The 10,917-nt window shown below is 35.5% G+C and overlaps 1 protein-coding gene across 2 annotated transcripts in view; it reads left to right on the top strand.

Annotated features, from left to right (window-relative positions):
* WDPCP (WD repeat containing planar cell polarity effector) overlaps positions 1–10,917 on the top strand; it is a 198,667-nt gene that overhangs the window by 125,591 nt on the left and 62,159 nt on the right. For both annotated transcript variants that reach the window (XM_012731442.1, XM_012731441.1), the window contains exon 10: positions 7,091–7,700. In XM_012731442.1, coding sequence (XP_012586896.1) covers positions 7,091–7,700 — 610 coding nt within the window. The remainder of the gene's footprint in view (positions 1–7,090; positions 7,701–10,917) is intronic.

Genomic DNA, 10,917 nt, shown 5'->3' with positions numbered 1-10,917 from the left:
TTTATATAATATATAATATTTTATTGACTTGTTACAAATAAATCTGAATTGAAGTTTTTTATTAGTATAAAAATACAAATTTTGGTAGCTTTTAGATACCAAAAAATATGGATGAGGAATATTATACTTCCAAATAGATATATTCATTTTTCTAAGCTTGTAAAAACACTTATATGAAGTTGTCTCTATTATCATGGGGACTTGATTCCCAGAACCCCCAACCTCTACTCAAGTAGATACCAGAATCTGTTGGTATTTATTCAATCCCTTTTATAAAATGGTATTGTATTAGCATGTAACCAGTGCATGTTCTCTGTATATTTTAAATCATCTCCAGATAACTTAAAGCCTATGTGATGTAAACGCTATATAGTTAGTTGTTATAATGTATACTTCAGGAAATAATGACCACAAAAAATCTGTACCTGTTGAGTGTGAATGTGTCTATAGTAGGCCTAACCACATAGCCTGCATGTTTCATCATTTTGTGCTTAGCTAAATCTGTGGTTGTGGGAACTGAGAAATATGAAGGACCTGACTGTAATTATCCTATATACAAATGTCAGATTTCCTTGAAAGCTATTTAAAAATAAGATGTAGAAAATCTGGAAAAATAGGTAACGCACTCATGCTTTTTGGAAAGTAAATTAATGAATCACTAAGGGAAGCAACCTAGAAACAGCTAATGTAATTAAAGGTGTGAGTTTCCTAGTAAGGAAAAACTGGTCAGTGTGCACAAGGAGACACATATAGCAACATTGTTTGTAATAGGAAAAATTTAAAAATAAATATCTAGTAAATGGAGACTGAAGCTGTGTCATAGTTAGAGGGTCAAATGGTATGCAGAAATTCAAATGAAGAAACTAGAGCTATTTGATTAAATGCCAAAAAAAAAATTTAAGCAAAAATAAATTATGGTATGATGCAGTATAGTAAATTTTAAAACATTAACAGCAATGCTATACATTGTTCAGGGTCTTCTAGAGTGGTATAGTAATAATATACATGGTAATAAATAAAAAATTTATAACAACATTGCCTCTGGGGAAGTAGGGAAGAATGAAACCTAGCAGGTTTCAACTAACTCAGTTTCATTTCTTTAAATAAACTTTATAAAGCTGTTTTTGTGCTTACTGTATTGTCCTCTCTTTTTATGTCTGTCTTCAGTGTTTCACTGTAAAAATCAAGTGTACTTTTTATATCCCAGTCCTAAGAATTTCTGCAAAATGAAAGGAGTGTGTGTGGATTTTATAATAAGTATTTTTTGGTTGCTGCATAGTTTTTGTGGTAGATTACTACTAGTAATTGCTTTTACTGCTAGTGAATGCTTTTAGTTCCAAAAAATACCACTCCAAATAGTTTTCCCCCTGATTTTCATATTGCATGATTTTAAAAGTACCTCTCTAATTAAACCTGAAACAAGAATCTTGGGTCTATTTACTAATTACTTTTCAGCTTTCTATTTTCTCAGTTTGAAAATTATCTGCTAGAGAAGGCATCAGTCACAATGACAACTTATGCTTCTCCTTCTTTATGCTGTTTTTCCTTTCATGACTTTTAGATCAGTTCTGCTTTTCAAATTTGGATTTTTAAGAATGAAGAGGAAATCAGCTCAGCATGCAGCTTTTCACCTTACTTTGACCGTAAGCTGACTGATTTAAACTTAAACATATCATATCAGGACTAATAACCCCCAACTTGCTTAAATTGGGTAAATCCAAGATCTTCAGGATTTCTTTTTATCCTTCTTTCCCTTTCTTAGCTTAGATTTTTAATTCTTGCTATTTTTTTCTTTACCACACAGTTTTCTTAAAACACAAAAAACATTGGCCACTGCCATCCATCTCTTCTTTGGCATCACATTCTCCCTTTATTGACCACTTATCTCCAAGAGCCTTTGCCTTAACTAACACTACCTGTGTTTCTGTGCTTTTCTTCCTGTATCACTTTCCTGTTACTCTAGAATTAAGGTAGAGATCATTCATTTCATATATTCAGACTTCCAGCAGGTCATCATCACACATTTTTTAAAAATAATATGTTTATTTTTACATCATTTGTGCCTTTTTCCATCTCAGTTGTAATCCCCATGAGCCTCCCATCACCAAATCACCCGTGTGCCATCACCATAGTCCAGTACACCGCTCCCCCCGCCCCCATTTTGATCCCATTCTCCACTCCAACCTGTAAAATGTCTCTGGTATATAGTTGTTTATTATTATTATTATTTCCTCTCCTGGTCCTTTATACTCCTGAGTGAAACCAGTGGGTATTTTTCCTTTTCTTTCTGGCTTATCTCACTATGCATGGGACCATTCCATCTCCATCTATGTTGCTGCAAAAGGCATGTGTTTATCTTTTTGATTGCTGAGTAATATTCCATTGATCACCTCATAGTTGTCTTTATTTTTCCCATCTCATCCCCATTCACTGTATCTTTGTTAGAACTCTTACCCTATTTAATCACAGGCATTCCCACTTGAATTCTAATGACCAATTCTTGAAACCGCTGGCATATTTAAAAATTTTTTAAAGTATTATTAAATCTCAGAATTTGCCAAGTCTGGTGAGTATTTGAAGATATGGTTAAAACTAAGAATCCTAGGGATTTGTCCTCTCAAGTGTAGTACCCATAAAATTCTCTTCCCACCCCTGGGATAATCCCACTCTCATGCAGAATGTGTCTGATCTATAGTTGCCTGTTAATATTGTCTTCTTTTCCCTTTGATCTCTTATTTGGTTCCCTATATTCCTCCTGTAAGTGAAACCAGCTGATATATTTCTCTTTTCCTTCTGGCTTGCTTCACTGAGCATAACCCCTTCCAGCTCTATCCGTGTTGCTGCAAGTGGCATAAGTTTATCTTTCTTTCTTTTTTTTTTAAAGATTTATTTATTTGTACATACAGAACTGGGGTACAGGCCAGAGGCTCAGGGGTGGCAAGAGGCTTCACCAGAGACAGAGTGGGGAACAGAGCAGGTAGATCGACGAAGTACACTGCTGAGGGGAGCAGCGGGCGGGTCAGGAGATGTCTGCCACACCATGTGGTCACCTCCGGGGCAGGTGGGGATCGAACTCATGCTGAAGTGGCTTTAGCTTCTCAGTGCAGTGCTTTAACCTGCTGCGCCACCAGGGAGGGCCCAAGTTTATCTTTTTGATTGCTGAGTAATATTCCATTGTGTATATATACCACATCTTCTTGATCTACTCACTGTTTTAAGGTATTTAAGTTGTTTCTATATCAGCTATTGTAAACACTGTTGTAATAAACATATCCTTTCAAGTTAATTTTTTTGTGTTCTTTGAGTAGATTCCTAGGAGTAAAATTGCTGGGTCATATGGTAGCTCCATTTTTAGTGATTTGAACAACCTCCACACAGCTTTTCATACTGATTAGACCAGTTTGTATTGCTACCAGCAGTGTAAGAGAGTTCTGTTTTCTCCACATTCTCACGAGCATTTATTATTGCCAGTTTTTTTAAATATGTGCCATTTTCACTGGTGTCATGTAGTATCTCATTGTGGTTTTGATTCACATTGATTCAGTTTGCATGATATTGAACATTTTTTTCATATACCTGAGGAGAAATCAAGCACTGTAAAAAAAATGAACAATGATGTTATATATATATATATACACATAATGTATATGTATATATATTACACACACGTATATACATACATATATGTGTGTATACATGTATATATACATGTGTATATATGTGTGTATATATAATAAAAATATAAGAGCTATTTTCCCCAATCAGTGGGTTGCCTCTTTGTGTAGTGTCTCTCTTGTTATACAGAAGCTCTTTAACTTGATGTAGTCCCAGCTGTTTATCCTTTCCTTCACTATCAGTATTTTTTTAAAATAATATAATAGTTCATTTTTACATAATTTTGTGCCTTTTTCCATCTTAGTTGTAATCCCTGTAGGCTTCCCATCACCAAATCACCTGTGTGCCATCACTATAGTCCAGTGCACTTCCCCCACTGCCCCCATTCACTATCTGTATTGGGGGGGGGGGGTGATGCGGCTTTAAAGATATTATTGAGGTGTATGTCAGGCAGAGTTTTGCCTACCTTCTAGATATTTTATGGTCTTGGGTCTTGTGTCTAGTTCTTTAATCCATTTTGAGTTGGTTTTTGTGCATGGTGGAGGTAGTAGGTCTAACTTCATTTTTTTGCATGTAGCAGTCCAGTTTTCCCAGCACCATTTGTTGAACAAACTTTCTTTTTTCCATTGCATATTCTTTGCTCCTTTGTCAAAAAGTAGCTGTCCATAAACCTGTGGATTTATATATGGGTTTTCTATTTGAATGCATTGGTCTGTATGTCTGTTCTTATTCTAGTACCATGCAGTTTTGATTATTATGGCTTTGTAGTATAGCTTGAAGTCTGGGATTGTGATGTCTCTGGTCTCTTTTGTTTTAGTCAGGGGAGTTTTGGCTATTCGAGGTTTTTTTGTTTTGTTTTTTTGTTGTTCCATATAAATCTCATCAATATTTGTTCTATTTCTTTAAAGACTGTCATTGAGATTTTTATTGGAATAGTGTTAAGACTGTATATCACTTTTAGTACAACCCCATCAAAAAATGGACTGAAGAGCTACAAAGATACTTCTCCAAAGAAGAAATGCAGATGGCCAGCAGGCATATGAAAAAAATGTTCACAATGCAAATTAAAACCACAATGAGATACCATCTCACATCAGTGAGAATGACACATATTAAAACAACTAGCAACAACAAATGCTGGCGAGGCTGTGGAGAAAAAGGAACTCTCCTACACTACTGGTGGATATGCAAGCTGATACAGCAACTATGGAAAGCTGTTTGGAGGTTTCTCAAAAGGCTAAAAATATATCTTTTCTATATGACCCAGCAATCCCACTCCTAGGTATCTATCCAAAGGACACCAAAACATTGATTTAAAAGGCCACCTGCCCCCCCCCCAGGTTTATTGCTGCTCTATTTACAATAGGGAAGATGTAGAATCAACCCAAATGCCAAAAAAATAGATGACTGGATTAAAAAGATGTGGTACATATACATAATGGAATATTACTCTGCAGTTAAAAAGATAAACTCATGCCTTTTGCAGCAACATGGATGGAACTGGAAGGGATCATGATTAGTGAAATAAGCCAAAAAGAAAAAGAAAAATACCAGATGGTTTCACTCATAGCAGGAGTGTAAGGTATCAGGGGCCCGGGGGAGGGGGAAGAGAGAGATAAATGTATGTAACAGAGTAAAAATGAAAACAGTGAACTACTATAAACAGACATTTTATGGGGCTGGAAAGGGGAATGGGATCAGAAATGGGGTGGGAAGAGTGCACTCGACTATGGTGATGGCACATGGGTGAGTTGGTTTTAGGAAGTCCATGGGGATTACAACTGAAATGGAAAAAATGCACAAAATGAAAAATGATGTAAAAATATAAAAAAACTTTTTAAATAATAATACTAGAAGAGAATTTACTGACTATAATTGAATGTTGTAGTAAGTAAATAAGGTTAAACCCAGAAGGAAAATTAAAAAAATAAATCGTAGTGAGAGAAAGGAATTCTGGATCCTTTGGTAGAGGAAGACAACCACATCTTGTGGAAGGTGGGAGTAGACTTGAGCTGAAATTCATCTTCCTAGGGTACATGAGTATTGCCAGCCAGTTTTCTTTCTCTCGCTTTCTTTCTTTTTTTGTATTTTTCTCTCTCCTTTGTGCTTTTTTTCATGGCATTGTCAGTTAACATTTCTCCCTCATTACACACCACATTTTCCGATTCTTTATCTTAGTGTTACATCTTGACTTGAGCATTTCCTGACTAGTATTTCAAAGTAAGCTCATTTGGGGAAGAAGAACTGCAGAATTATTAACATAATATGAATGAATGGTGTCTTTGTGGGTGTAAGCTTGGATTTTGAAAAGATGACGTTTTTATATTTTGAAATAATTACATAATTGGGGCATTTTTTATTTTGTTTGCAAATGATCAGCTAAAAATATGTATTAAAGCTAGCAACATTTATTAACACAATTTCCCCCCATATACTTCTTCAGTCAGTAGTGTATACTTTTAATTATTTTAAAAATAATTGCTGGTGTTGAAAGGGATTAAAATGCAGTACTCTGAAGCAATCTTCAGCCACTGCAGTACAAGTTCAATAGCTGGCCAGGACATGGCACAGCAGACCTCAGTTGTCTCACCTGCTGCTCCCCTCAGCAGTACTTCATCAATCTGCCTGTTCTGTGCCCGACTTTGTCTCTGGTGAATCCTTTCAGCTCCCCTCCCCCATCTCTGGCCTATACCCCAGTTGTTATATGCATAATTAAATAAACCTTAAAAAATTTTTAAATTTTGGTGAGATTGCAGGTACAATAATTCATTCTCATAATCTTGTTACATCACATTAGGATTTTTCTAGAAAAATGGAATGGCTGAGTTTTCTTCCATTGTGCCTTATTGCCATATTTTACCTGTGTCCATTTTTATTGATGAATACCTGTTTCTCTTTAATAGGTATTAATTTTTTTATTTCATTACATATTTTTTAGGTATTAGTGTTTTTATTTTCATTTCTAGTTGACAATCCTTTATACCCTTTCTGATATTAAAATTTTATTTCTGTAAGATTGTTAACAGGGCTCTAAAGTTTTTTCCTTTGCTTACAAATTAGAATTACATTTCTGGTAATTTCAGAACTGTGGTGAGTGGTAGGTAGAAGAGATTTTTTTTTTTAAGATCCATTATTCATCCCTGAAACATTAATGTCATTTTTTGTATATTCTGCTAACCATATTATTTTACTAAAGCCTACTTTATTAGTCTTATATATTATGGGATTTTTTGCTATAGGTTATTTATAGATGCTGCAAAACTGTTAAATTTAAAATCTTGTATTTTAATTTCTACAGCTGTGCTACATATGTATTCTTTGTGATATGTGTAGATATAGGAGATATACAAGTATAGGTATGGCTGTATGTACATACTGATGGTGTTCAATAGGATGCTGGATTAATATGCAAGTCTATGTGTGACAACGGAAGAAAAATCACGGCCTCTCTGAACACTTGATACATTTCTTACAGGTTCTGAGTTCTGTCCGCACAGAATGGGATCCGTTGGATGTTTGCTTTGGCACCAAACAGCCTTATCAAGTGTTCACAGTGCAGCACTCAGTCAGTGTAGACAAAGAGCCCATGGCTGACAGCTGCATCTACGAATGTGTTCGCAACAAAATCCAGTGTGTATCCGTCACCAGAATACCACTAAGATCAAAGGCCATTAGTTGCTGCAGGAATGTTACTGAAGACAAACTGATTCTGGGCTGTGAAGATTCTTCAATAATTCTTTATGAAACTCACCGTGGAGTGACTCTCTTAGCCCAGGCTGAACTGTTGCCGTCATTAATAAGCTGCCACCCAAGTGGTGCCATTCTGCTAGTTGGCAGCAATCAAGGGGAGCTGCAAATTTTCGATATGGCTCTATCCCCTATTAACATCCAGCTCTTGGCTGAAGACTGCTCACCCAGGGAGACTCTACAATTCAATAAATTATTTGATGTCTCCAGCAGTCTTGTCCAAATGCAGTGGATAGCTCCTCAGGGTGTTTCTCAGAAGCCTGAAAGTGGGGAAATCTATAACCTCCTCTTCCTCAGGTTTGACAGAGGACCGTTGGGTGTTCTTTTGTTTAAACTTGGTAAGTCAAGGACATTGGTGAGTAAGTAATTTGAAGTGTTTTATGATGGCGACACTCTATATAGTTAAAGCATCGTAACTGTTCTTGGAATGTTTGTTATCCCATAAATATGCTTGCCTGTCAAATATTTCATATATTTCTTCAAGATGAATTTGTATATGATTTTCTAAATGTCAAGGAACATTAGATATGGAAGAATTAGATATTGAAGGATTTAGAAATTGGCACTATTTATAAATTGTTATTCATTGTTATGAATAAAAAAACTAAACTTTCACATTTTGATGCTCTACAAAATAAACATTTTGATGCTCTATAAAATAAACTTATACTGAAACAAATTATTTAATAGGTATGAGTATTTAAAAGGTATTTATTTTCCTTTAAAAATATTCTTTGCTAGTTACATATATCTTAAAATTATTTTAGCTTAAAGGATAGGTTGCTTCCCACTTTGAAATTGTATAATGCTAGTGTTTTAACAGAAGAAAAAAAGCAAATATTTAGTCAGAAATTGCTAAAGATATGTCTTAGTTATCTTGTAGATAAAAATATGAAAAAGGATTTATTAGTACTGTTCTGTGTCACTTAATAACAGGATGTACTTGAAGAAATACACCGTTGAGTGAATTCATCATCGTGTGAACACAGCATAGTGTACTTACACAATCCTAGTGAGACAGCCTACACCCTTGCTCAGGGACTACCGTGGTCCATTGTTATGTGGCAGATTCGAGAGTGTGCCCTTTTCAACTAGGAGACTTTAAAATGAAATTTTAGCATTATGAAATTTAGTATTATAATTTTGCCTTACCAGCTATGTCCTGAAATACATGGTATTATTTAGGTAGTTTTTTATAGTCTAACATTTTTTAGAGAACCTCACTTAGTTTAAAAAAACAAAATAGGTTTTAATTAATGCATGTCATGGCTGCTTGAACACATAGAAAGTAAATACATTTTAAAACCTCTTGCAGTACAGGATTTGACACTTGCACAAAGTTAAGGTTTTAATGCATCTTCTGGCTTCTAAAATTCAACCCATGAAATAAGTCTAATGAAAATAACTTAATTAACCTGAAAGATATAGTGTGAGGGCTGTGTTCTTTACACAGAGTAAATCTACAGCTAAACCTATTTGTAATGTTAATGTTGGGCAAAAAACAAACATTTGGAATCTTCTTTATTACAAAATAGTCCAGGTCTATTTTGCCCAACATGTTCAACAGTTGTATGTCTCCATGCACAACGTTCATTAACGTGGATGTTAGCTGCTTTACATGTCTGTTAAGAGAAATGCATGTGCACAAGCATGTACAAACACATGTGCACACATACACTCACACTCAGTCGCTCATGTCCTCTAAATTACCCAGTTACCTGTCAAACAGCAGGCTGTCTGCCACATACACCTAGCTTTTCTTTCGCCCTCCCTGTGGGCCTACTCACAACAGCTTTACAAAAAGCACAGCTTTCTCTTCCTATCTCTAGCACATTTGCCTTCTTACTAAAGTAAACAGGCTCTCAGTGTAGGGATTTAGAGGGCTTCCTGCTAATTGCCAGCTTGTAAACTTAATTGGACTGTCTCCCTGGGCGCTGTTCCTAAATCAATTAGGCAATGAGTTGGCTGTCACCTCTTTTTCCCAAGAAGGTCTCTTGGAAGAGAATTATCCAATAGAAGTCAAGCATTCAAATGAAAGGTGATAACTTTTGCAACTGACATTTATCAAATTTTATTTTCAATGTAACTCTTAAGTTTTATAAGATAGGACAGTTTTGTAGTCTTTCAGACTTCTTTAAAAATCTAAATATGGAAGTAACTTAGGACAGAAAAAGTTTTTGTCTTCATTTTTTATGTATTATAAATAATGTTTATTACAATGATTTCTTTTTCCTGAGAATAGTAGATTCCTTTAAACAGTAGATTCCAATTAACATTTTTTTTAAAAGAAAATCCTCTTTAAAGAACAGATTTTTCTTAGGATCTGCTACTAAATACATCCAAAAATTTAATATACTTCTTGAATTAACACAGTGCTGATTCTGGGCTTTCATGTGAATTTTCATGTATAATTCAAGTTACTGCATATATAAGCAGGTAGTAGCATGTACAGTTTTCCCACTAGGGAGTATTTATGAGATTTTTTTCAGATGCTCGTTATGCAAGCCTTTGGAAAATTTGACATGAAAGGTGTAGCTTACAATTTACGAAGCTGGTACAGATCATAGTTTAAAATAGAATGCTGTCATGTGTAAACATTGTAGGGGCTGGTGCTATTATGCTAGGATTTGGGGAGTTTGGCTCTTAGATTAGGTCAGTTAGCGTAATGTTGACGGTAAACTTTTTCTAAGAGTACCTCTTCCATTCTAAATCCGTATCATCATTGCACAAGTGTGTTGGAGATTAAAAGGCCATCACACTTTTATTAGAAGAATGCAAAGAATATGTCTTCCTCGGGAGGGAGCAAGATGTGTCATCCTCCCACACGGAAGCCAAGAACTATTGTTTATGTAAAGCTATCATATAATCAGATTCCTTTTACTTGACAGTCATTATCCCAATCTACATACGTAGACTGACATTAATTTTTAAAAGAGGCCCTAATTATACTGCTGAGACCTTAAAGCTTTTGCAATTTCATCAGTACTTTTTCCAACCTTCACTGCTCTCTTTAAACCCATGTGGTCTGCTCCCTGCCCCCTGCAGAGGACCTGACCAATTAAGTTTTCTGTTGCTCATCATCCACACACCCACTGAACCTCTTATTTACATGGACATAAATCTTCCCTTCTCAATTCACTGGGAAGAGAGCCCATCCTCTGGCCTAGGACTAGTTCCACCACTGGTTACTCTGGATCCTACAACCTTCCCCTTAACACCTTTACCTTGTTGCCTCCCAACCACTCCCACAAATACTGTTACATTAGTACATAAAGGCACAAGCTCCGCCATAAGACGAACTCTTTATTGAAATTATTTCCATTCTATTATTAATCATATGTTCACAATCATATGAACATTATCATGGCCATCTCTCATGTTTCATCTCATTGAAGTAATACTAGACTCTGACTTTCTCTACTTCTTCCCTTCTTACTTACTCCTTAAAGCACTGTATCCTGGTTTCAGTGTTGTCCTGAAACTTCTCTTGAGAAAGGCAACAGGGACATCCCACTATATCTGTGTCTATTTTCCTTGTTACCTGATGACTTTTCA

This window comes from Condylura cristata, unplaced genomic scaffold (genome assembly GCF_000260355.1).
Source record: "Condylura cristata isolate star-nosed mole 26May11 unplaced genomic scaffold, ConCri1.0 scaffold00031, whole genome shotgun sequence".
In the NCBI taxonomy this organism is placed as follows: Eukaryota; Metazoa; Chordata; class Mammalia; order Eulipotyphla; family Talpidae; genus Condylura; species Condylura cristata.
This window is presented reverse-complemented; position numbering and strand designations above follow the sequence as displayed.